We start from the raw sequence: 27874 nt of genomic DNA, 5'->3' as shown, positions 1-27874 counted from the left end.
GCATGCATAATAAGAATAAATAGAGCTTATTCGTGATCCCTTTGGGGTAATCGTTTTGCTATTGAGAATAGGAATATACCTTTTAGCCTCACTTAGTTGAATACGGAGATTCAAATGTGTTCTTGTTATTTTCTAATGACCATAGGAATATAGGTGTTGGAGTAGCTTGTATGGACTTGTGAGCAACTCGGAAGATAATCATAAAGTAAATATTAACTCGTCAAGTAGTAACCCAGGAAATCAATAGGTGTAACGATTGGAAGACTCAACTGAATTGTTAGTGGTCATAGCCTTATATCTATCTCTTCTCCGATAAAAATTCGCTCTTTCTTGGTTGAAGTTCATTATTTGTTTTCTTTTATTTTTAGTTTGTGTTACGTCCCGTATTTTTATACATTGGGACAACCCGGATTAATTATGATAATTTAGAGCCAAGACTATTCCGGGATTCGAAGTCGGGACTTTTGACCTTTGATTTTATTTCGAGGCATAAGTTATATATGGAATTGTTGGCATTGAACACTTAGGAAATATTTGGGACCACAATTCATAAATTGGAATTAAAAAAAAATCTTGCAAATGAGGCCTTGTGGCCCTCAAATGGTCCCACACATTGTGTGGCCAATTTTAATTGGTCCAACACATGTGTGGGCCATGGGACACATGGATAAATATTGTGGAAGCTTAAAAGATGACCTTAAGTCATCTTTACCACTTCAACACTTAGCAAATAAAACCAAAAGTTGAAGAGCTTCAACAAGAAGCTCACGGCCAAGACTAAGAAAAATCAACTCCATGTCAAGCCATCCCAAAATTATTTCTTTGTTGTAAACCCACTATTTTGAGGTCCCTAAGTAGCGTGGAAGCATCGTTGGAGCGATCAAACCATCATTTTTCATCTTTTGGAAACACTAGGCTATTGGAAAGTTGAAGAAGAAAGGTAAGAACTCATTATGTTTTGTATGTTATAAAGGTTGTATGCATGTTGTAGTATGTTATAATGGAGGAAAATCATGAAATATGAAATGTTGGAGGTGAGTTGTGTATGTGGAGCTTGAGCCGTGTAAATGGGTGTTGTTGTGTTGTGATTGAAATTATGAATTAATGCCTAGTTAGTTGATTATGATCATTGTAAGGTGAAGAACAATTGAGAATCATCCATATATGTATATGTGTAGTGTTAGCCGAAAATGGGTCACCTTATGTGCCAAGAATTGAATTAGTATCGCTTATTGTTTAGTCGTCGTCGCCATGAATTCTATGTTGGAAATGAAAGTTTATTGACTCAAATTGATGTTGTAAATATTGCGGACTGATTTGGAAGTTGTTGTACATTTAATGTAAATTGTGTATTGATGAAAATAGCATTGTTAGAATGTAAATTGTAGATACGAACCATGATTTGGAAATGAAGAAAAAGTTAGGGGGGTTGTCTCGGTTAGGGGCTGTTTCGGTTAGCTTGGGAAAATTTATGGATTGTTGGAAAAATTGTATAAATTGCTTAGAATGTCCTGAAATGTTTTTGGTATGGGTTCGGGTTAGTATGTGAGCGTATAAGCGTCGATTTTGGCTTGAAGGTAAGTCGTCGAATTGAATTTATGAAAGTTGATGAATGATGGAAAAGAGAGCTATTATTGTTGTATTACCTTTCGGATTGATTATTAATGTTGTTAGGTTGGTTGTTGTTGTTGTTGTTGTTGATTGATACGGCCGAGTTAAATTCTCGGGGTAGCCTATTTACAGGGGAAATGCTGCCCAAATTTCTGTAGAATTAAGGGCGAAATTGGAATTTAATGCCCAAAAAGTCTTTAGCTAATGTTTGGCATTTTATGGCTTGTTTATAGATCGTGGGCAGCCCGAATCATAGGTTGGATTTAGCTTGAGTTTGGATCGTATTGGAGAGCGTTTGAGGTATGTAAAGTAACCTTTCTTTTGGCATGCCTTAGTTAAAGTAGGCCATGATGCGAGCCTCTAGGAAACTCTATTCTCGCAAATCCGAGCTTGTCTATGATTCGTATTTGTTTCCTTGGTATTCTTGGGCGCATATGACATAACATTGATCCTTTTATCCTCGGAGTTTATGATTTGTAAAGATTTCATGAAAGTTGATTTTAGGTTTCAAAGCTTGTTCTTTAGCGATTCCAAAAGTTCAAACGCCCATAACTTCCTCAGAAAAGCTCGGATTGCTTTGAAATTTTCGTAGGAGTTTGTATGATATAAAATGAGTATGTTTTTTTCATAGGCGGGCTCAGTTCGGGTCTATACTCGTCTGTGGGTCCCGCGACGCCCTTTATGTAATTTCGGTAACTTCGGGAAGAAAATGTTGTAATTATTGTTCCGATTTCAAATATGACTATTTTACTTATCTTTGGATTTATGATAATGATTTTATGCATATGATTCCTCACTACTCCGCTCGTGCCCTATGATATCGTTCGCCGGTTCCCGGGCCGGTTCGGTTGTCGTGCGTATTATGATACATTCCGGTGTTATGCTGTGTTTATGGTTCACCGAGTTCCTCGCTCGAGGGCCGGGTTCCACATATGTTTGGCGTTATGCTGTGATTGGCGTTATGCTGTGTTGTGATGTGTGCCGGGGATTCAGAGATTTGAAACTTTCTGGTGTTATGTTGTGTTATGGCGCCATCGACAGGCGGGCGACCATATTTTCCTGTGCCCTATGCATAATTTATACTTTGGAAATAAACATTTTGATATTTTTGGGATATGTATTATTTTCCATACTTCTGATTCAATTACTGTTCAAGACTTATTTCTGTACCTTCTGCTTTGCATACTCAGTACATATTTCGTATTGACCCCCTCCTCCGGGGGCTGCGTTTCATGCCCGCAGGTACAGACGCACAGCTTGGTGATCCACCTGTTTAGGACACCCCCTTCTGCTATTCGGAGTGCTCCTCTCATCCCGGAGCTTATATTTTTGGTATATATACTTGTTAGTGCATTTATACATATTCGTTCATGGGTACGGCGGGGCCCTGTCCTGTCATATGATTCGGTCGGTCTGTTTAGAGGTCTGTGGACATGTTTGTGGGTTAGGGTCTTTCTGTATGAATGTATGTACATGTCGTTTGGGCGATCCCATACGCCGAGGCGGCCGGTCCGCATATGTTGTTTGGGCGACCCTATACGCCGAGGCGGCCGGTCCGCATATGTTTATATATTGCTTGGTTAGCCCTGTGTGGCTTTCGTTGGTATTTTCTGCGTGCAGGGTATATTGGATAGTCCGTAAAACAAAGGAAACTCTGCCGAAATTTTTCTGGAAATTACCTAAATTTGAAATAAAGCCTTGTCGGCTTCCGCCATATACTAGAATAAGTTGATAGAATTTGAGATAATATTTAATAGATGGGTTCGGGTACCCAGATCGGGCACTAGTCACGGCCTACGGGGTTGGGTCGTGACAGAAGTGGTATCAGAGCGGTTTGTCCTCGGAGTGTCCACAGATCGTGTCTAGTAGAGTCTTGTTTATCGGTGTGTTGTGCACCACATCTATAAACAGGAGGCTACAGGACATTTAGGATGTTGTCTTTTCTTCTGATCTTAGATCGTGCGATAGAACTGTGCTATTAGGATGATTCTGTTTTGATCTGTTGTTGTTTTTCTTTCAGTGATGCCTCCGAAAAAGGCGACGGCCGCCCAGAAGAAAAAGGGCGTAGTAGGAGAGACCAGCCGGGCTCAGAAGGGTACTCGGACCCTTGCTCAGATGATGCGTGATATTACGTCCCGGCCAGCCGACTCTGCTACGTCTTCATCGTCAGAGGAGTCTGGAGCAGCTTCACCATTAGCTCCAGGGGCTTCAGCTCCCGCGCCTCCAGCTCCTCAGCAAGGGGCGGAGGACAGGACACTGAGAGAGGCTGTGCAGTTATTGACCACTCTGGTAGCGGGACAGGCTCGCAGACGCGGGCGGAGAGATGATGATGATGACGATAGGCGTGACAGCCTGAGGGTTCGAGAGTTTCTATTATGTGGCCCTCCAGAGTTTTACGGGTCTAAGCCCGACGAGGACCCCCATGACTTTATTCGGGGGATGCGGCGCTCACTAGATTTGGTCAGGGCTTCAGAGACTGAGTCTGTTGAGTTGGCTTCGCATAGACTACGAGATGTTGCTGCTCACTGGTATGAGTCCTGGGAGCTATCCAGGGGTGAGGGTGCTACCCCAGCTACTTGGGACGAGTTCGTGACTGCTTTCACTCACCACTTTTTGCCCCCAGAGTTACGGCGGGCGCGGGTTGACCGATTTTTGCATCTGCAGCAGAGGGGTCGGAGCGTCCGTGAGTATAATATGGAGTTTGATTCTTTGGCCCGGTATGCACCTGCTATAGTAGCAGATATGGCTGATCGGATGCACAGATACGTGATGGGGTTAGACCGCTATTTGATTGATGGCTGTATGGCGGTGGCATTGCAGGAAGACATGGATATTGCCCGACTACAGGCTTATGCCCTGGGTATGGAGGACCGACATAGAGCTGATTATTCTAGCAGAGATCGGGACAGGAGGCCGCCCAAGAGGGCCAGATTCGCAGTTTATTCTGGAGATTCTCGAGGCGGACAGCCTCAGCAGCAGCAGTCAGGCAGACATCCTCCTCCGTCAGGCCGGGGTACACCCCCACAGTTTACCGGCAGGAGATCTGAGGGTGTCGGATATTCAGGGGCAGGCCCGAGCTCCAGGGCTTCAGGTTCACAGTTGAACAGAGGTTCCAGCAGTCAGATGAGGCCACCCAGACCTTTGTGTTCCTACTGTGGGAGACAGCACCCGGGAGAGTGTTTCCGAGCTACGGGTGCATGCTTTGTGTGCGGCCGTCAGGGCCATCAGATGAGAGACTGTCCGGCTAGAGGTGGTACAGGCAGTTCAGCTCAGTCTACCGGGTCAGCCGGTGGTTCATCTTCAGCCTCGGTGGCGATGCGCCCTGCGGGGCAAGGAACTCCAGCACCAGCAGGCCGCGGCAGGGGTCGTGGCGGAGCTTCGGGTTCTAGCGGTCCTTCGAACCGCATTTATGCCTTAGCCAGCAGACAGGACCAGGAGGCTTCGCCTAATGTCGTCACAGGTATATTACTGGTTTTCTCTCGTGATGTGTATGCATTGATTGATCCTGGTTCTACATTGTCATTTATATCTCCACTCGTTGCTGATAAAATTGGGATAGAATCCGAACCGATAGAGCCTTTTGAGGTAGCTACACCAGTAGGGGATTCTGTTATAGCCAGTCAGATTTATAGAGATTGTTCCGTGATTATCTGTGGCCGCTGCACTAAGGCGGATTTGGTAGAGTTAGATATGATCGAGTTTGACGTGATTATGGGTATGGATTGGCTAGCTTCTTGCTATGCTAATGTTGATTGTCAAAAGAAGATAGTCCGATTCCAATTGCCAGGGGAGCCAGTTATAGAGTGGGCAGGTAATACAGTATCGCCGAGGGGTAAGTTTATTTCATACCTCAAGGCTGAGAAAATGATCAGAAAGGGGTATATTTATCATCTGGTCCGTGTTCATGATTTAGAGGCAGATGCACCGACTCTTCAGTCAGTCCCAGTGGTTAATGAATTTGTAGATGTATTCCCAGATGAGCTTCCGGGTCTACCTCCCGAACGGGAGATAGAGTTTGCTATTGATCTGTTGCCAGACACTCAGCCTATCTCTATTCCTCCGTATAGAATGGCACCTGCAGAATTAAAAGAATTGAAAGAGCAGCTGAGAGATTTATTGGAGAAGGGTTTCATTCGGCCTAGTGCGTCACCCTGGGGAGCTCCAGTATTATTTGTGAGGAAGAAAGACGGCTCGCTGCGGATGTGCATTGATTATCGGTAGTTGAATAAGGTAACCATCAAGAATAAATATCCCCTCCCCAGGATTGATGATTTGTTTGATCAGCTGCAGGGTGCCAGGTACTTCTCGAAGATAGACCTGCGATCGGGTTACCATCAGGTACGGGTACGAGAGGCTGATATTCCCAAGACAGCATTCAGGACCCGATATGGGCACTATGAGTTCAGAGTTATGTCTTTTGGGCTGACAAATGCCCCAGCTGTATATATGGACCTGATGACTCGGGTATTCAGACCGTTCTTGGATATGTTTGTGATCGTATTTATCGATGATATTCTGGTTTATTCTCGGTCAGAAGCAGAGCATGCAGACCATTTGAGGACGGTACTTGGCACACTTCGGCACCAGGAATTATATGCTAAATTTTCTAAGTGTGAATTCTGGTTATCTTCAGTGGCATTTCTGGGACATATTATTGGGGCTGATGGCGTCCGGGTGGATACCCAGAAGATCGAGGCCGTAAAGAATTGGCCTAGACCTACGACGCCGACAGAGGTGCGTAGCTTTCTGGGATTGGCTGGTTATTATCGGAGATTCGTGGAGAAGTTTTCTTCCATTTCAGCGCCTTTGACAAGGCTGACTCAGAAGGGAGCTAAGTTTCAGTGGTCAGATGCTTGCGAGCGTAGCTTCCAGTTGCTGAAAGAGAAGTTGACTACGGCTCCAGTCCTGACTCTTCCGGAGGGTCCAGATGGGTATGTGATTTATTGTGATGCCTCTGGTATTGGTTTGGGATGTGTGTTGATGCAACACGGCAGGGTGATAGCTTATGCTTCCCGGCAGCTCAGAAAACATGAAAAGAATTATCCTACTCACGATTTGGAGCTGGCCGCGGTCATTCATGCTTTGAAGATGTGGAGACATTATTTATATGGGGTTCACGTTGACATTTGTACAGATCATAAGAGCCTTCAGTACATCTTTAGGCAAAAGGAGCTGAACTTGCGGCAGCGGAGGTGGTTAGAGTTGCTGAAAGATTATGATGTTGACATTCTCTACCATCCTGGGAAAGCTAATGTTGTGGCGGATGCACTCAGCCGCAAGTCTATGGGCAGCCTAGCAGACGTGCCATCAGAGAGTAAAGAAATGGTTCGCGATATTCATCAGTTGGCTAGTCTTGGAGTTCGCTTGGCTGATTCTGGAGATGTTGGGGTTTCTGTTCGAGGTATTGCTGAGTCCTCTATTACAGAAGATATTAAGCGGCATCAGTATGAGGATCCTATTCTGGCAAAGTACAGAGACGCAGCGCTGGCACAGGAGAAGACTCCGTTTGAGATTTCACCTAATGGAGTGTTATTTCACAGAGGCAGATTGTGTGTACCTGACGTTGCAGGGTTGCGGCGACAGGTTATGGGCGAGGCACATTACGCCCGATATTCTGTTCACCCAGGGTCGACGAAGATGTACCATGATATCAGATGCCTATATTGGTGGGACGGTATGAAAAGAGATATAGCAGAGTTCGTTGCTCAGTGTCCAAATTGCCAGCAGGTTAAGATTGAGCACCAGAAGCCCGGTGGGCTATTACAGGAGATAGAGATACCGACGTGGAAGTGGGAGATCATTAATATGGACTTTATTACAGGTCTACCTCGCACTCCACGGAGGTATGATTCTATTTGGGTTATTGTTGATCGGCTGACGAAATCAGCCCATTTTCTTCCGGTTCGGACCACCTATTCAGCTGAGGATTATGCCAGGCTTTATGTCAGGGAGATTGTACGACTTCATGGAGTTCCTGTGTCTGTTATTTCCGATAGAGGTGCCCAGTTTACAGCTAAGTTCTGGAGATCGTTTCAGGAGGGATTGGGGACCCAGGTGAGCCTGAGTACAGCCTTCCATCCCCAGTCCGACGGACAGGCCGAGCGCACTATTCAGACATTGGAAGATATGTTGCGTGCCTGTGCTATTGATTTCAGGGGTAGCCGGGATGATCATTTACCGCTTGTTGAGTTTGCGTATAATAACAGCTACCACTCCAGTATTCAGATGGCACCATATGAGGCTTTGTATGGCAGGAAGTGTAGATCACCGATCGGTTGGTTTGATGTTGGGGAGACTGAGTTGATTGGCCCAGATGTGGTCCAGCAGGCCGTGGATAAGGTGAAACTTATTCGAGAAAGATTGTTGGCAGCCCAGAGCCGACAGAAATCTTATGCCGATAAGCGACGTCGACCGTTAGAGTTTCAGATTGGCGATTGGGTGTTCCTGAAAGTGTCACCGATGAAAGGTGTTATGCGATTTGGCAAGAAAGGAAAGCTCAGTCCGAGATATATTGGGCCTTATCTGATTATTCGCAAAATAGGCAAGGTGGCCTACGAATTGGATTTGCCAGCTGACTTGGGAGCGGTTCACCCGGTATTCCATGTTTCCATGCTTCGTAAGTGTATTGGTGACCCTTCCAGAATTTTTCCTTCAGATGAGATACAGGTCACAGAGGAGCTATCTTACGAGGAGCAGCCTATAGTCATATTGGATCGTCAGGTGAGAAAGTTGCGGAATAAAGATGTGGCTTCGGTTAAAGTGCTGTGGCGGAATAATAACCGCGAAGAAATGACCTGGGAGGCTGAGGAGCAGATGAAGGAAAAGTATCCTCACTTATTCCCAGTACCTTCAGGTAATTCAAATTCTTTGTCTGACTATGTTGATTTATGAATGATTTGTATGTGATGGCTATAAAAGCAACTCCCCCGGATTTGAGTAAGATCCGTAGAACTAATTCAACATTCGAGGACGAATGTTCTTAAGGGGGGGAGGATGTTACGTCCCGTATTTTTATACATTGGGACAACCCGGATTAATTATGATAATTTAGAGCCAAGACTATTCCGGGATTCGAAGTCGGGACTTTTGACCTTTGATTTTATTTCGAGGCATAAGTTATATATGGAATTGTTGGCATTGAACACTTAGGAAAAATTTGGGACCACAATTCATAAATTGGAATTAAAAAAAAATCTTGCAAATGAGGCCTTGTGGCCCTCAAATGGTCCCACACATTGTGTGGCCAATTTTAATTGGTCCAACACATGTGTGGGCCATGGGACACATGGATAAATATTGTGGAAGCTTAAAAGATGACCTTAAGTCATCTTTACCACTTCAACACTTAGCAAATAAAACCAAAAGTTGAAGAGCTTCAACAAGAAGCTCACGGCCAAGACTAAGAAAAATCAACTCCATGTCAAGCCATCCCAAAATTATTTCTTTGTTGTAAACCCACTATTTTGAGGTCCCTAAGTAGCGTGGAAGCATCGTTGGAGCGATCAAACCATCATTTTTCATCTTTTGGAAACACTAGGCTATTGGAAAGTCGAAGAAGAAAGGTAAGAACTCATTATGTTTTGTATGTTATAAAGGCTGTATGCATGTTGTAGTATGTTATAATGGAGGAAAATCATGAAATATGAAATGTTGGAGGTGAGTTGTGTATGTGGAGCTTGAGCCGTGTAAATGGGTGTTGTTGTGTTGTGATTGAAATTATGAATTAATGCCTAGTTAGTTGATTATGATCATTGTAAGGTGAAGAACAATTGAGAATCATCCATATATGTATATGTGTAGTGTTAGCCGAAAATGGGTCACCTTATGTGCCAAGAATTGAATTAGTATCGCTTATTGTTTAGCCGTCGTCGCCATGAATTCTATGTTGGAAATGAAAGTTTATTGACTCAAATTGATGTTGTAAATATTGCGGACTGATTTGGAAGTTGTTGTACATTTAATGTAAATTGTGTATTGATGAAAATAGCATTGTTAGAATGTAAATTGTAGATACGAACCATGATTTGGAAATGAAGAAAAAGTTAGGGGGGCTGTCTCGGTTAGGGGCTGTTTCGGGTAGCTTGGGAAAATTTATGGATTGTTGGAAAAATTGTATAAATTGCTTAGAATGTCCTGAAATGTTTTTGGTATGGGTTCGGGTTAGTATGTGAGCGTATAAGCGTCGATTTTGGCTTGAAGGTAAGTCGTCGAATTGAATTTATGAAAGTTGATGAATGATGGAAAAGAGAGCTATTATTGTTGTATTACCTTTCGGATTGATTATTAATGTTGTTAGGTTGGTTGTTGTTGTTGTTGTTGATTGATACGGCCGAGTTAAATTCTCGGGGTAGCCTATTTACAGGGGAAATGCTGCCCAAATTTTTGTAGAATTAAGGGCGAAATTGGAATTTAATGCCCAAAAAGTCTTTAGCTAATGTTTGGCATTTTATGGCTTGTTTATAGATCGTGGGCAGCCCGAATCATAGGTTGGATTTAGCTTGAGTTTGGATCGTATTGGAGAGCGTTTGAGGTATGTAAAGTAACCTTTCTTTTGGCATGCCTTAGTTAAAGTAGGCCATGATGCGAGCCTCTAGGAAACTCTATTCTCGCAAATCCGAGCTTGTCTATGATTCGTATTTGTTTCCTTGGTATTCTTGGGCGTATATGCCATAACATTGATCCTTTTATCCTCGGAGTTTATGATTTGTAAAGATTTCATGAAAGTTGATTTTAGGTTTCAAAGCTTGTTCTTTAGCGATTCCAAAAGTTCAAACGCCCATAACTTCCTCAGAAAAGCTCGGATTGCTTTGAAATTTTCGTAGGAGTTTGTATGATATAAAATGAGTATGTTTTTTTCATAGGCGGGCTCAGTTCGGGTCTATACTCGTCCGTGGGTCCCGCGATGCCCTTTATGTAATTTCGGTAACTTCGGGAAGAAAATGTTATAATTATTGTTCCGATTTCAAATATGACTATTTTACTTATCTTTGGATTTATGATAATGATTTTATGCATATGATTCCTCACTACTCCGCTCGTGCCCTATGATATCGTTCGCCGGTTCCCGGGCCGGTTCGGTTGTCGTGCGTATTATGATACATTCCGGTGTTATGCTGTGTTTATGGTTCACCGAGCTCCTCGCTCGAGGGCCGGGTTCCACATATGTTTGGCGTTATGCTGTGATTGGCGTTATGCTGTGTTGTGATGTGTGCCGGGGATTCGGAGATTTGAAACTTTCTGGTGTTATGCTGTGTTATGGCGCCATCGACAGGCGGGCGACCATATTTTCCTGTGCCCTATGCATAATTTATACTTTGGAAATAAACATTTTGATATTTTTGGGATATGTATTATTTTCCATACTTCTGATTCAATTACTGTTCAAGACTTATTTCTGTACCTTCTGCTTTGCATACTCAGTACATATTTCGTACTGACCCCCTCCTCCGGGGGCTGCGTTTCATGCCCGCAGGTACAGACGCACAGCTTGGTGATCCACCTGTTTAGGACACCCCCTTCTGCTATTCGGAGTGCTTCTCTCATCCCGGAGCTTATATTTTTGGTATATATACTTGTTAGTGCATTTATACATATTCGTTCATGGGTACGGCGGGGCCCTGTCCTGTCATATGATTCGGTCGGTCTGTTTAGAGGTCTGTGGACATGTTTGTGGGTTAGGGTCTTTCTGTATGAATGTATGTACATGTCGTTTGGGCGATCCCATACGCCGAGGCGGCCGGTCCGCATATGTTGTTTGGGCGACCCTATTCGCCGAGGCGGCCGGTCCGCATATGTTTATATATTGCTTGGTTAGCCCTGTGTGGCTTTCGTTGGTATTTTCTGCGTGCAGGGTATATTGGATAGTCCGTAAAACAAAGGAAACTCTGCCGAAATTTTTTTGGAAATTACCTAAATTTGAAATAAAGCCTTGTCGGCTTCCGCCATATACTAGAATGAGTTGATAGAATTTGAGATAATATTTAATAGATGGGTTCGGGTGCCCAGATCGGGCACTAGTCACGGCCTACGGGGTTGGGTCGTGACAGTTAGTTTATAAATATGACTAATAAGTTCAAGTGCATTCGTTGTTTTGATGATTGTCGAACTGATTCAGAACCAGATAGAGATCTGGTCTGTGATTTGCTCTCTGTGTTTCTTTCACTATAAGCAGATACAGCTGTAAAGCCGAGCTACTCATTGCACACAAGTACATCAGTTGAGCTGGCTCATGCTTTAGGTCAAATATTTAATGAGTGGTCTCTATTCATCCCAAATGCTTCCCAATATATATACAACATGTTGCAATATATTGTGTATCACTTGGAAAACCTAAAAATCACCCAACAGGTGCAGCCGTCACAAGACTCTCCAAGTGTTGCAACAAAGATAATCACAAACTGAAGGACCTGTTTCCAACACTGAAGATGTTTTATTCTCTTCGTTTGTTTTAAGCTTTGTTTCATGTGCTTTAACTTGTAAACCTACTCTTCTCTTATAAGAAGTTGTTGTAGGCATTTCAAATTCTTAGTAGTTGTTAGCCAGTTTACCTTTCAATCTATTAAGTGGTACCCTTGGCTAGTTTAGTCTAAGGTGTATTAGTTGGATTTGGCTAGAGGTAGTCAACCTTAGTTTCCTTGGCTAGAGCTAGTTAAGTGGAGGTGTTTGCAATCGGTGTATTGCAAAGGTTGAGGGATTACGGGAGTTAGTTCCTAGGTTTCCACCATTGTAAGGGTTGAGGGATTATGGGTTTAACTTGTAAACCTACTATTCTAGTCCTAATAAAATGGGCTTAGTTCATATGGGTTATATATATATATATATATATATATATATATATATATATATATATATATATATATAAGAAAATATGGAGTATATCCTCCGTTTTGTATTTTATAAATATAAGTTTTATGAAACAAAATCAGTTTGGTTGATTTTTATTTATTGAAGTCATAGGTCAATAATATTCTAAGTTCAAATCCCTTTATCCTCATAGTTAGTCCAAAATATCTTTAGTCCAATAAATCTTTGGGCCCAAAACATTTGAGTTAAAAAATGTTCCATCTCCAGTTTTACCAATCTTCAAATTCCCAATTTTTCAAGTCATTTTTCAGATTGTGCTTAGTGTAAAAAATCTCAAAGCCCATTTTGTCCATCAAAGATAAACCGCATCTCTTCCACTTACCAAACCAATTCATTTTTATATATTTTTTTTGATACAAGATTCACAAATAATTCAAGCTAATGGGCTGCAAGCCCAAAATTATTTTACCTTCTTTTAAAAAAGAGTTTTTCCCCAGATTGTTTTCGTTGCCAAAGTCCAAAAACTTGCGAATTTAACCATTTTGAGAAAGGCATAATTTACTCCATCCAAAATATGTGTTTGATTATTAAACTTTAACAAAATCAGATTTAAATGCCAATTTTTTTTTCAGTTGTGCGAAACAAATAATCCAAATTGAGCGAGTTAGAAAAAAGTTTTGAGCGGCTTCCTAAAATACTACACATTTGATTTCCTAAGTCTACACATGCATAGGGGTTTCACTAGTTCACATGTTTGATATACAACATATACATATACAAATAAAGAAAGAGGGAGGAATATATTTCTTTCAAACTGATGGGCCTACCCAAGCCCATCAGTGCCATTTTCACCCATTAGCTAGGCCTTCAAACATAATAGCTTCCCTTTCCCATTTATTTCTCACGGACTCGATCAAGAGAAGGTATTGGGCCTTCGGCCGAAGTAGGAATTCCCCCAAAGAAATGGTATTTCATGCAAGCAAAGAGAGTAGAGACAGAGATTAGAAAGTATCGATATAGATTGAACTTAATGAAGAAATATTTAATATAGCACACGAAATCAACCAAATACACACACACACACACTGCAGTTATATAGGAAACTTGACTGAAAATACACACACCATGTGGGTGGGGACAACAAAGAAGCAAGCCCGGAATTACAAAGTTGTGAGTTTAATGTACTAAAGCCCATATAAATTGTAATAAAACAAAAGCAGGCCCAAATATAAAAACAGAATGAAGCAGATCATAAAATCATTTGCCTAACAAAGACACTGTCATACAAATAAAATATACACATTTCTCCATCAATATACCATGGCTATCTATGCACACCCATAGAGATGCTAAAGTAGCACAAAAAGGAAAACTTTCACTCTCTTACTCCTGATGCCACACAAGATCCAAGGGGTTTCTAGGAACCCCAAGCATGGCGGACATTAGGGAAAACTTAAGCTTAATCCCAAAGTGCTAATTTACCTCTCCACTTATGTGCTAAACTCATGATATATATGAAAAGGAGTGTTTGTATACAAAGTTATAAAAAATATAAAAAGAACTAGTTATAATTAACTACCCTCACAGTACACAATCACATCATTAAATTGGCTAATAAGGCCTAAGGATCTGGCCCATACTCAGATGAACCACTGAATCTTTGAAAGAGATGAAGGAAAAATGAAAGCTCAAATTTCAGTCATAAAAAAGGAGTAGCAGAAGTGGGCAAATGAAGTTCAACACATTAAGACCAACAAAACCAGGCACAATTGTACATTGATTGAAACAAAAAGCAAAACCTTAATTCACATGGGAGATATTGTCACGACCCAACCAGAGGGTCATGACGGGCACCCGGAGCTAACCTACTGAGTACCTCTAAGCATACATCTCATAATCATTTCTGGGTGGACCCTAAAGGTAGCTCATGGTTGTCATAACCTGTAAGGACACATACCATAACATAATGGTGCATCTCTATATCATCATCAACAATTATGGTCGTCATCACCAGCCGACAAAGCTACCAATATATTATTCAATAATATGGCCTGGTGGAGCTTTAAAATTTCTAACTATACACACACGTCTACGAGCCTCTACATAGAATAATGATCATAAGGCCCAATACCAAATAGACAGCAGCTCTGAAGTAAGTGGAGTGCTCCTGAGAATCCGCTGATAGAACACCTACGGGTCTGATCCATCTCTCTGCCTACCTGCGAGCATGAGCACAGCGTCCACAAGAAGGGATGTCAGTACGAATAATGTACTGAGTATGTAAGGTATGAATAACAACATAATAGATAAGAAAGGTAATATGGAATAAGAGAGATAACCTGTATATCTGGATGCCTCATAAGACGAGTGTTATGCATGCTTAACCTTTTTAATTTCTTTTTTTCATACATACGTGTGTGTGTATATATATATATATATATATATATAACGTATCCGGCCTTTTCGGAACTCGGTGTGTAGCGTACCCGGCCCTTTCGAGACTCGATGTGTAATACCAACTGATCAATGGTTGCACAATAGGTGTCGTACCCGGCCGACTATAGCGCGACTCGGTGTGAGAAAATACATATATATATATATATATATATATATATATATAAAGCATGCATGAGAGCCAAATAAAAGCTACGACTCTATCGGAGTGACGTAAGGTCAGTAACCTCCGATTTATATTATGGAGCAATCATCATCGCTATATCTCACCTTGAAGAAACAATTATTATAAGGTGAGATCAACAACAATGAATAAAATATAGATAATCATGAAATAAGCTCAATAATCTTATAATATCATTAAAATCATAAGCTTTGGAATTTCTAGAATTAAGATTATCATCATCATGTTTATTATAGAAAACATCTCATCTTTAGTATCAGAAGAAGCTTTTAAGAATCATGAACTTCTAACTTTTGGGAGTAAAAAGGTTATGGAAACATATATGGAATCATAACATAGGAATCATGCCTTTTGAACAAAATCATAAGATGAGATCAACATCAACAAATATAATAAAAATCTAGAAACCAGCTCAGTAATCTCATAAGGATATTAAAACCATAACTTTGGAATCTCCAGAAATGGGATCATTATAATCCTCATCATGGTCCTTATAGAAAACATTCGTCTTTAGCATCATAAGGATTTTGAGAATCATGAACTGCTAGTATTTTCGAAAATAAGGTATTATGGAAGTCGTGTATGCGTTCATAGGAAAAGAATCATGTCTTTAAAAGAAAGAGGAATAGCCTTAACATAACTTTTGGTCTCCTTAACTACTCAATGTTTATTCTTCCAAGCTCTTAAATCTATATGTAAACCATTTATACTATTGTTAGGCTAATTGTCACATGCTTATCTTGAGCCTTCAATTTAAATCCATTTAGAATCTGCCAAAATTCGGACAACATCTCCCCTATTTATATGTCTAGCCTAAAATCACAATCCAATAACCACCAAAACAAAAACAATACCAACATCACAACAACATTATCAACACCAATAGGATCCATAAAACATCACACGATATTTTCCAAGTTTCTCAACTAACCAACTTGTTATACGACTATTTAATAACTTTATCTCCGTAAATAAACTGAAATTAATATTAATAAGGAGATATTCATATCTTATTCTTGCTAGAGCAGCAATATATTTAATATTTACTTTTAATTCAAGTCAATCCCAACGCAAGACAAAACTATAATCGCGACTACACGTTACTCGGACCTCAATTAATACTCCGTCACTTGAAATTACTCAAAATCCTCGCTTTTATGTTGTATGTATGCTCCCTTATGTTGCTGAGTGTTTTGGGAAATTATTATGGAGAAAAATGGGGGTTTTAACCTTTATATAGTGGGTTGAAGTCGGTGGCACTATAGCGCTGTAGCAGCGCCACGCAGTGTAGTTGTTACACCCCGGATTTTCTCACGTTAAAGTCGCATCATGAGTTTGTCGGCGCAAGTTCAAAAAGAAATTATCTTGAGGTTAAAAGGGATTGATTTTATTAATAAAAATGGTTATAAGAGTCTATAAATAATATTAGTAAGTGGCAGAAGATTTGGAGGGTAAATGAATCAAAGAAGCATGAGTTTCGTCAAAAGTCGGCAAGTTGGGAATACGATAACTTGTACTTTTGGGTGAGATTAGGAGTGATCCACATGCTAAGCAAGTAATTACATGAAGTATTTGAATTGTATAATGGTCTCTTGTTAAGTTTGGAAGTCAAACAAGTTGTAATACGAAAGTCAACAAAGGGCGTCGCAAGTTAAGTTTGTAAATTTCACTAAAATTTGGGTCAGATGTCTCGGAGCTTTTCTCTCAATCTACTTGGCGTTACGGGGAATCCACCTACCAAATTGAAGGTCTACGATAAGATTGGCGCATATAATCTCATATATTCTTGAAGGTAACTCCAATGTCCATACTTAAAACAATCAACACTTATGAATTTCAACATACAAAACTACGGGATGTATGTAAGAACCCTTCCGGTCGTTATGGAAATTTAGAAATCCATTGGGAATTTCGAGGCCACGGGTTGATTCGTAGGGCGTCTTTTTGTATGTATGTATGTATGTATGTTTCGTTTTGTGTTTCAAGGCCTTGGATGAAATGTGGGGTGATAGGGGGAAATACTGGATAGAAAACGACATCACTGCCCAAAATGGATAGTTACATCGATGGGATTACCGCTGCGTCGGTGCCTCAATCGCTTCCAGCAGCCAACCATTTCATTGGTGGCCACTGTGGCAGAAGGTAGACCGCTATGGCGGTACTGCCATAGCGGTGAACAGACCGCCATAGCTGGCAGACAAGAAAGTTGGGGACCGCTATAGCGGTCACTTGATCGCTATAGCGGGACCGCCACAGCGGTCGACGGGAGGAAGAATGTGGTTTTTAAATGCCTTAGTTTTATTTTCTCATTCATAACACCCCAATACACTTCCTAACAAACATTTGGAGAAAATTTTCAAGCTAGGGCAAGACAATATTTTGAGGTAAGTTCCATTGCTTCCATTCTATCATTCCTTTCCCCTTCACGATTATAATCATCCTCATGGGTCTTTAATGGTGAAATTTAATTAGAAACCCTAGAGTATTAGTGAAACTTCTAAACATGTTGGGTTATGATTATTATCGCTTAGTTATCATCTAAATGTGTTGGTTAGTTGCTATTTGTCATAAATTGAATATTTAGAGACATAAACTAAGTAATTGGAGGCCTAGGGTTCTATAAAAATGGCATCTTGCCATAGAAAACTGCTTGTAATGGGAATATTGATAGAATGTGGTTATAAACTGATGATTAATGATCGCTAAGGGTCTAAATAGGTTGTTTATCACCTAGAAAATCATCCAACCTTTGGAATGGGTTAAGGGAAGGGTATTTTTGTGTTGGAACTTATGATTGAGTATTATGACTCATTGAGCCCTCCATTTCTAGACTTTGAGCGTTCTGAGGCTTTAAGGAAAGGAAAGGCTTCAGCAGAGTGACTTGCATTGTTCTAGCTCTGCTTTGAGGAAGGTTATGGTTTACTTGAGCTAGACTTTGGTTAGTTGAATGTATGCTTGTCAGGAGAAAACATGTCTAGTATTCATTACATGATATTGTATGGTTGAGCTCCTATGTGTTGTGATTTAATGTTGTGTAGGCTTCATGCCATTATTTCTGCGTGATTAAATCTATAGTGGTTGTATTTTAATGAGAAGTTAATATAGTCTTCTCGAGGGTAGAGTGACATGAAATGAGGATATGAATATAGATATTGAGGAGGTAAGAAACACTGTTCTATAAAAGTTATGACAAGGCATATATGTGGCCTAGATTATGAGCTTGTGGTCCGAGGTTAGTTCCAGAAACGAGAGGTTTATTTTTATATCCCGCATCCGAGGTTCATTCCGGAGCGGAGGTTGTGCTCAGGTCCGAGGAATGTTCCGGAACGAGTGGTACATGGACACCATGGGTCCCCTGCAGGTCATGACTACTGTGTTATGACATCAGAGAGAATGTGTGTACAACGAGTGGGGGTATAGTGTGCTTTTATCTCTGTTGTAGTTAACGTGTTTGTGATTCTCGGCAATTCGGTGATTTGTGGTGTTCGTCTGTGATTGACTTGTTGTGATGTATTGATGTTCATATATGATTGACTGGCTTGTTTATTTTAGTGATTTCATATGATATGCATGATACTAATCTTAGTCGGCCTATGATGCTTATCGGTAGATAAAGTTTGTAGTGATACTACCTTGCTGCATTCTTTGAGTGCAGATTTTGATATATAGACCGCTACTCGTCCTCACATCTAGCGTAGAGGATATTTGTTGACAAATTTTGGGGTGAGCTTCTTCTCATGCCAGGCCGCCCGAAGATCTCCTACTTATGATGTCTTTTCTCATTCTGGACATTATGGATATTTATTAGATAGATTTCAGTTCTTAGACGTGTTTTTGGCTTAGAGTCCTGTACGATGACTTTCGGATTTTGGGGAATTTGTAATAGTTAGACTTCTACAGTTGTTTAGTATTTTATGGCATGAATTACCCAGTTTAATTGATGCATGAATGAGTATAATCGTTTGACTTGCTTAATAAATCAGACCTGCTTAATATAAAATCAGACTTGAATGAATAGAGATCTTGTGTGTTGGTTCGCCCACTAGGATTTAATTGGGTGTCAGTCATGGCGCATTGGGTCGTGACAGTGCAACAGATATCCCCCATTTATACCAAATATACAGGTCCTAGTACACTTGAGGCACACCAAGTTATGCATATCTGGTATATTGGGCATATCCTTAATTCAAATTTACAAGTGCAAATGACACATAGCAGCAAATGGTAAGGGGTGGTCACTTAATGACAAAACAGCATTCATCCAATATCCCTCGTAAGAAAGACAAGTCTACAATTTTACTTATAGCTTCTGTTTTAAGCAGATGAAACTCTTTTAATATGGCACAGTTTTTATTTCCCTACAGCATAACTTAAAGTCAACAAGGCATACCTTACCCTTTACCATGAAATAAAAAAACAAGGATAATTTATACTTAGTTTAAACATGCCAACAGTCCACAAAGAAAACATGACTAAATAATTATTTGAGGTTCATGTACGAAACTTGTTCACCTTAACAAGTTCCAAAAACAAACAGACTTGGTGACCAAATAATATCATATGAGACTCATAGGCAGTTCAGGCTGTTAGACTTGTATAAAAAAAAAGTGAAACCAACTTCTTATGAACTCACATGATCAGGCAGTTTATGAGGACCAGTTTATAACCTTCAAAGGACCATGTTTTCTTATCTTTAAAATCATACAAAGGTATAACCAACCAAGAGGATAAAGGGTGAAAAGTGCACCTTTCTAGCAATGTTTCAAAAGACTCAAGCTTTAACAAGGACATGAAAATTGGACAACACATAGGACTGAAGTAGACAAGTTATAACACACTTCTTACTAGACTTAAAGAAAAGGGAAAGACCAAGATACAGAAATACCAACAAGTTTGAGAGGGTATTGTGCAAAACAACTAAGCTCAAACAGATTTTCCAAATTAATCCTGCCTAGAGTAGACTTAGCACAACATGATTAACTTAATTACACCTCACAAAAGGCACCTCTAGCTGGGCAAACTGAGTTAGGCTATATATATAAGACAACATCAAACAGTTTAAGCCAACACATAAGCAAATTCAATCAAGACAGGTTAGAGTAATTTTCCTACAAGTAATATGCTTAGCAAAGCTAAGACTAAATTAACTCATGTGAACATGTTTGGTTAAGAAATACATTTGCATCCCAGATTTTAGCAACTTGTTTAAGAACACACTCCTCTTTCCCTTTTTCTTTAAAAAGACATGCCTTAAGTAAAATCTAGGTATATTAATCAGATTCAAAGCACAACCTCACATGACATAAGTTCTCACTTTTCAGGATGGAAACAAACAGCTAAACATGGGAATTGTAGGTGTTGCACAACAATAATTAGCTAACTTATTAAACAGAGCAATACCTAATCAACAATTCATCATAATTACCTAGCACATCTCAAATCTCACAGACACAATTCACAGAATCAAACTATGTAGGACAAACACAAATCCATACTAACACTATTATATTGATTTAAACTAGGGAAACTGAACCAAAGAAGCTAGCCATTATTTCAAGTTAGTAAAATAGGACCAATTACTCAACCTTGGCCTATAGCAAACCATTGTGTCAAAACAAGTAAGCATCCAGTTTAGACTCTGTTGGGATTACCCAACTATTATTAGGTTCTTTCCACATATTTTTAACCAAAGTGAGCAACAACCAGCAAAGATACTAATGATCAGGAACATGAACATTTACAAATAAAGAGATAGGTTATTATGCCCAATATATGTATATATACATCTAATCTTTCCCTAAACTGGAAAATTAAAGTTCAAGGAACATGTTTGGTTAGAGCTTAAACTCTTTACACTTTAAATACTTATGAAAGAACACTTAATGAGATATCCAACTTAATCTAAGTATGTCATATTCTCCTTAAACTCAACCATTAAACACAAAATCCTTTTAGAGTTCATTCCAATATTCATCCTACCAGTTGACAGATTTTAGCTTAAAAGATACTCTAATTTAGATAGGACATGATACATCTCATCAAAACCAACTGCCTTTTAGTAAATGAAACCTTAATTAGCCAATGATGAACCATAATCCCCCAATCCATCCTATATAGATTATTAACCATATATTCTATTATTATTATTCATTTAATAAGCAAACAAACTTCCTTAATGGATCAAGAAATACCAAACAGAGTTCAAAAAGAGACTAAGTAGACATCAAATGCAAAATTGAATCAATAAGTGAAAAAAATGAACATGACTTAACTTCGCACATATAAACCTAACTCAAACAACTACACTAGTAGCTCCCACACATATACAACAAATAAGCAAATTAATATAAGAAAAACATGAAAAGAATTTTACCTTTTGCAAGTGCAGCTTTGTATCGAGATTTAAACTTGGAGATTTGAACTCCTCCAAACCCAAGCACAGCCACAGAAACCCCGCAAAAACAAAGAGAACAAATTCCCCTTTCTTTTTTTCTTAAAAATTCTTTACTTGACTCAGAAAATTCTAAAGACTTCAAATAATTTTTTGAAAAAATCCTTAAATATTTCGAGTCTTCTGAGTATATATTTTTTAGTATGCTCAAACTTGCTCTACAACAAAGAAATAGGGTCCCTTAAATAGAAAAACCCAAAACCCTCCTTTAGCCAATGTGGGATAACTCCCCTTCTTATGGGTTTCCTCCTCACATCTATGTTGTAGGGTTAGGATTAGATACAAAAAGCAAATAAAGGGTCACATCTCGCCCTCAAAAGGTCGATCTTCTAGGTTCCTCATGAACCAATAGCAACCAGAGATTCAAAATCACAAACAACCAAAGGTAATTAAAGATTCACAGAGTATACCGTTGAATCGACTAAAAACAAAGCAAAAAAGATGAAATATACCATGTTTGGACAATATTTGATAGCAAAGATGCAAAACATTAAATGCATATCAACACAGCCATACCAGACCTGCGAAAGCATGGTACGTCTGAAATTTGCCACAAATGGCAAGGTGACGTAGTAGCGTGTCCACCGCCTCCATGGCGGTGCTAGGGTTCCGAGAGAAAAAAAAGGGAAAGGGAAAGGGGAAGCATATATATATATATATATATATATATATATATATATATTAATGTGTATATAAGGGACAAAAATGCAAATTAATGAGTAGGTAAAATTTAAAGGGATTCATTTACTAAGCATTTTAATTAAAACTAAATAATCAATTAATTTAAAACACAACTAATTTTCACAAAATACTGGATTTACAAGTATGGCGCTAATTGAATTAAAACATGAATTTTATTATTTCAATTAAGGCCCAATTCGACTAACTAATTGATTATTTCAATTGTAGCCATAATTAAACATATAATAAGAAATTTACATATATAACCATAATTAATTATCTAAATTAATTATAATTAATTCGAAAATTGTCCATATAAAATGGAGTGTGCAGAAATTGAAATTTTGGGGGAAAATATTATTCATTTCAATTAATCAATTTCCTTCAAAAATAGGATAAATATTTGTTGATTAATTTCTGATAATTTGAAAAATTAAATAAATAGTTATTTTACACTATTTCCTGGTTGATATTAGTAAAATGCATCATTAATTGCTGTAAAGTAATTTCCAAATGACTTATTATAGAAATTATTTTACCAAACAATAAAGGTAAAATATTATCTGCATAGTTTATAAAATCATCCTAATTTTCTAAAAATAAAATATATTACCCCATTTAATATTTAAGTACTTTGAACAATTAAAATAAATTATGCGAGGTCAAAAATTAGATGTCAACAACCACTTAGATTGGTTGATGCACAATAAAGTTCTTCTAGGTTGGGCATTCCGTGACCTAAATCTGAAGGTAGAGTACCTCAAAGCTTGTGCTAGGACCTTCAGTGCTGACGTATTGAAAATGCTTGCAGGGACCAAACCAGTAAACTCATTCTGGGGTAATATCAGCACCTGTAGGTTCTTAAGATTACCTAACTCCACTAGTACTTCTCCTGTCAATTGGGGAAATATATGAGTTACCAGTTTGGCGGAAGAGAAAAAAGGAAGACAGGTTTAATTTTTCTTTTAAGGAATTATCATACTATCTTCCAAAAGTAGAGTTACAATATTTAATCTTGTAAGAGCTGTTAAGTTAGCTAGTTCTCTTGGTTCCAATAAACTCATTGAGCGACAATGACAAGACTTGAAGCTTTCTGCATTTCTCAAGATTTGGTGGAATAACTCCATCTAGAGAGTTTCTTGAGAGAGGTAAAGCCCTTCCAAGTTTGGAAGATGGTCGCATATAGTTGTTGGAAGCATACCAGCAAGATTGTTGCCGGCAAGACCAATATTTTGCATCGTTGTAATATTGAAGATTGGTGTTGGTATAGAGCCAGTAAGCCGGTTATCTTGCAAGTCTAAAAATGTCAGGTAGCGAAGATCACCAATTCCCGAGGGATCTCTCCTTCGAGAGAATTTCTCTCCAAGCTCAAGACTTTTGATATTTGGCACAAATATCATGTTTTGTGTCATTTACATCCTACATTTATGACTTTTATCGCTTAATTCATGATGCAATCATCGTATTCGAACTTATGTCGTTATATTTCATGTGTATAGGTACGATGATGACAAACGATCGAAAATTGTGCTTAAAGTGATTGATTTTGGAGCATATGACGAGTAGATGAGGTGACGAGTTGAAGACCACAAAGGACGAACTAAAAGGAAAATAATTCGACTGAAGGGTCCGCTTTCCTTCCGCATCGTGTGAAGAAAGCGGACAAAACTAGCCCAGGCATTACCATCAGGCTTTCCTTCCGCATCGCGGAAGGAAAGCGGGAGGCCTCAGTACTTTGTGCGATCCTTCTGCATCGCGGAAGGAAAGCGGGGTTCTGCGCAAGCTTTCCCGATTCGACTAGGATTAGGTTTACTTATTTTCTGTTTTTACCCTAGACTGTATATAGACGTTTTATTAGCTGAAAATGGGGTGCTGGGATTACTCAAAGACTTGTAAGCCACCTTTCTATTTTCTCTATCTAGGTTTATTTTATTTTTCATCTTTTTCAACCCTAGATTATTCATGAATTCTTTTTTCTATGATCGAATCATGAGTAGCTAAACTTCTTAATTCTAGGGTTGTGGCGAATGACTTGAAAGTTGGTTTGATGACAATTATTATCTATTGATTTTCCATATTTTGGGTTGCTTATTTATTCTTGATCTTAATTGTTTGATTATCTGGCCAATAGTTAGACACTATCTGTGGTGCGCGAATTGGACTTGAGGAAGGGAATTCACGTACGCAATAAGAATAAATAGAGTTTGTTCAATTTAATCGTTTCGCTACTGAGGATAGAGATATACCCTTTAGCCCTACGGAGAAATAAATGCGTTCTTGTTACCTCTGATGACCATAGAGATATAGGCGTTATAGTTAATCTACAGGCTTGTGAGTAGTTTGAGAGAATATCATAAAGTATAATTAACCCGTCAACTAGTAACCTAGGAAATAAAATAGGTGGAATTGTCCGCAAATTAACTGGATTGTCGAAAGCCATAACCCTAGATCTTTCTCTCATCTGATAATTCTTACAATCTTTGTCAAGATATTCCCTGTCACAAAAACACCCATCACAAATTGTTTACTTTTCAGTTTTAGTTTTAGCACAACAAACATCTTAATTTTCACTTTCTTGAATAGTTTCATTAGAATTTGAATTAGCTTAACAGTAGAATCTAAGTCTCTGTGGGATCGATATATGAACTTAACGGTCTATATTACTTGTACGACCAGGTATACTTGCGTGTGCGTTTGGGAGCAACAAGTTTTTGGCGCCGTTGCCGGGGACTTAGCAGTATTACTGTTTTTCTAATTTGGATTTTTGAATTTCTATTCAAGTTTTTATTTATTTATTATTTATTTATTTTATTTTTAATTTAATAATTTGGTTAGCTTGCTTGACATGGCATCTTGGAGTAAAAATTGGTCGAATATTGGTTGTTCCTATTTTGGTGATCCTTGTCTGATTTGTGGAGGACCTCACTTATGGCAACACTGTCAAAATATTTCCGGGAATGGGTTGTGTGCACCTTCCCAATCTTTTGAGTGGAATATCTGTAATATATGTGGTGGTCAAGACGGTCATTCGAATGGCTGTCCTAACTCTTACTCCCCATCTTCGAGCCCCTATTATGAATCTCCTGTTATTTGTGATGTCGAAAAGAGTAACGAAGTGGAGGATGCGGAAAGTCTTGCTCGGGTTAGCGATATGATGAAGCAAATAGGGGAGCAAATGATGGAGCATGATGCATTAATGAGACAGCAAAACGCAGAAATGTGGAAAGCCATAGAGAGGATTCGTGCCAAACTCACAGAGATGCAGGTCGCGGCCGAAACTTGTAAGGATCTACAAGTTATAGGCTTAGCCAATACTCAAGTCGAACCTCAAACAGAAGAAGAGAGCGAGTTCCCACAAGTAGATAGCTTTGAAGAAGCAGAGATAGTGAGCCTATCTTGGCTAACAGAACAAGCTCAACAAATGAAATTTTATGGGTTTCTCCGTGATGGTCTTACAAACATGGCTACACAACTGATAGAAGGTAGAACTGAGCTCGGACAAGAGATAGACCAATTTGGCTCAGATATCCATGTCTTGCAGGCACAAATGAATAAAAAGGTTGAGGCGTCTGATGCCCAACTACATATTACCTTGGATAGTGGCCTGCATGTGGAGAACATAGAGGAACTCCAACCATTCGATCAGATCTTTGTTGATGATGTCATTGTTGAGGAGGTATACAAAAGTGAGGATGTCAGAAATAATGCAGTTTTAGAGTTAGGGCGTGTTGGTCCTCGTTCTAAACATTTTTCTACATTATGAGGGGAAATGGTTGTTAATTGTAATCTAGGAAGACAGTGGGAGCACCGAATGAACAGAACTAATTCACTTGTTAGTTGGGAATTGAAAGAGAAAGAAAAAAAAAAAAACTGAAAAAGACAGAAAAAATGTAGCGAAAAAGTTCCCTTCTAACTTGTGCGACTTTTTAAAAGGGTGGTGCTTAAACAAAGAAAATGGGTGAACTGGGTCCGTATCACTTTGGCTGGAGAAAAAAAATTCGGGTCGGGACAGGTTGGGTTATTTTAGTGGGTAAAAAATTATTTGAGGGGAAAATAATTTTGAAGGGCTGGGATGATGCCACGTGGTAGCTGTTAGACATAAGGGTATAATTGACCTCATAGTATAATGATAAGGGTATAATTGGCCCTAAAGTATAACGAAGGGTATGGATGAATTATTTCCCAAAGTTCAGGGGTAATTTTGGCCCTTTTTAGTTATATTAATACAATATATTCCTAAAATTAAGCTATCAATCTTAATCATCAATATAAAATCAACATCTCAACTTAATCATTAATACCAAATCAACACTCCCCCTCAAGTTGGTGCAAAGATGTCGCACATGCCCAACTTGCAAACTAGTGTATGAAAAGTCTATTTGTTAAAGCCATTGGTAAACACATCAGCTAGTTGTTTTTCCGATGACACATGGAACAAACTCAAGACACCACCCGTGACTGTTTCTTTGATGAAGTGTTAATCAATTTCAACATGCTTTGTTCGGTCATGCTAGACTGGATTTTGAGCTATACTATTTGCAGCCTCGGTTTTACAATACAAGGAAAGCTTCCTTTTTTTTCGACAATCTCAATTCTTCTAGTATCTTTTGTAACCACAAAAGTTCATAAACACCCTGGGCTATAGCTCTATATTCTGCCTCCGCACTTGATCTGGCAACTACACTTTGTTTCTTGCTTCTCCAAGTGACGAAGTTTCCTCCTACGAGTGTACAGTAACTGGATGTAGACCTTCTGTTATCTAGAGATCCAGCTAGGGCTGCATATCGGTCGGTTCGGTTCGGGTTTCAAAGTTATCGGTTCAACTTATCGGTTATCGGTTTATAGACATGTTAAACCATTAAAGAACCGTTAAGATATCGGTTAATGGGTTATCGGTTAATCGGTTGTTGTTTGTTATCGGTTCGGTTATCGGTTTAACCGTTAAGATTTCACACAAAACAAATTCAAGAACAAGGAACCCATCTTCAAAACTGAAAGTCGCTTCATCTCCTAAAACTATGCCGAACAAAAAAAATTCAAGAACGAAGAACTTTTTCTGCTAGGAAGTGATTTCCCTAATTTCCCAACCCCAACAAACACCCCCAAAACAGAGAAATACAAAAACACATAAACAAGAGTGAGAATTGAAAGCAATGTAGAAGAAGTAAAAAATAGTTTAGTAAGTTTACGTTTTCAAGTCGGGCTTGCGTCTTGCGAGTTGGAGGAGAAGGGTTTCTGTTGTGATACGCCGCTTGAGAGACTGAGTTTATGAAGTAGAAATCAAGTGAACCCTAAATTTAGTCAAGTGACTTTATATATGGAACGGTAGAATTATAATTAATAAATGGTTATCGGGTTATCGGTTCACCCGTTAACAAAAATGACCAAACCGTGACCCGACCCAATAAGCCAATAACCACAGGGCACCACCCGATACCCGAACCAGTAATCCATTAACCCGAACCATTAACCCAATGACCCATTAATTGGTTCGGGTTATTGGTTTAACCGTTAATATGCACAGCCCTAGATCCAGCCCAATCTACATCTGTAAAGGCTTCTATTTGGAGACCATGTCTGGAGTAAAGTAGACCTTTTCTTGGAGCAGACTTCAGATACCACAAAATATGAAAGACAACTTGCATATGAGGATCCCAGGGATCATGCATAAACTGACTCACCAGGCTAAC

General features: G+C 39.2%; 1 protein-coding gene and 2 long non-coding RNA genes across 3 annotated transcripts; 1 reads left to right on the top strand and 2 right to left on the bottom strand.

The window, feature by feature from the left end:
* The first annotated feature begins 1607 nt into the window (after positions 1-1607).
* On the top strand, positions 1608-4111 carry LOC132604971 (uncharacterized). The gene is made up of 3 exons (XR_009568948.1): positions 1608-1911; positions 2854-2943; positions 3632-4111. It is a non-coding gene; the product is annotated as an uncharacterized LOC132604971 (long non-coding RNA).
* A 10025-nt stretch (positions 4112-14136) lies between these two features.
* On the bottom strand, positions 14137-22152 carry LOC132605827 (uncharacterized). Its single transcript, XR_009569468.1, has 2 exons — positions 22025-22152; positions 14137-14633 (listed from the first exon to the last, which is right to left on the bottom strand). It is a non-coding gene; the product is annotated as an uncharacterized LOC132605827 (long non-coding RNA).
* Positions 22153-22639: 487 nt separating this feature from the next.
* LOC132607631 (disease resistance protein BAK6-like) lies at positions 22640-23584 on the bottom strand. The gene is made up of 3 exons (XM_060321724.1): positions 23386-23584; positions 22944-23076; positions 22640-22646 (listed from the first exon to the last, which is right to left on the bottom strand). The coding sequence occupies exons 1-3, from the start codon at positions 23582-23584 to the stop codon at positions 22640-22642; spliced, it is 339 nt and encodes a 112-aa protein (XP_060177707.1).
* Positions 23585-27874: the final 4290 nt, after the last annotated feature.

Source organism: Lycium barbarum, chromosome 8 (genome assembly GCF_019175385.1).
Source record: "Lycium barbarum isolate Lr01 chromosome 8, ASM1917538v2, whole genome shotgun sequence".
Taxonomy (NCBI): Eukaryota; Viridiplantae; Streptophyta; class Magnoliopsida; order Solanales; family Solanaceae; genus Lycium; species Lycium barbarum.
The sequence above is the reverse complement of the archived record's forward strand: the minus strand, read 5'-3'. Positions and strand labels throughout refer to the sequence as shown.

What these genes read in the sequence shown, in the direction of transcription:
- LOC132607631 (XM_060321724.1), bottom strand. Translation starts at nt 23,584, where the DNA reads ATGATATTTGTGCCAAATATCAAAAGTCTTGAGCTTGGAGAGAAATTC. An exon ending in TGCCGGCAACAATCTTGCTG is followed by an intron (nt 23,077 to 23,385) that starts GTATGCTTCCAA and finishes CCCAATTGACAG; the next exon opens with GAGAAGTACTAGTGGAGTTA.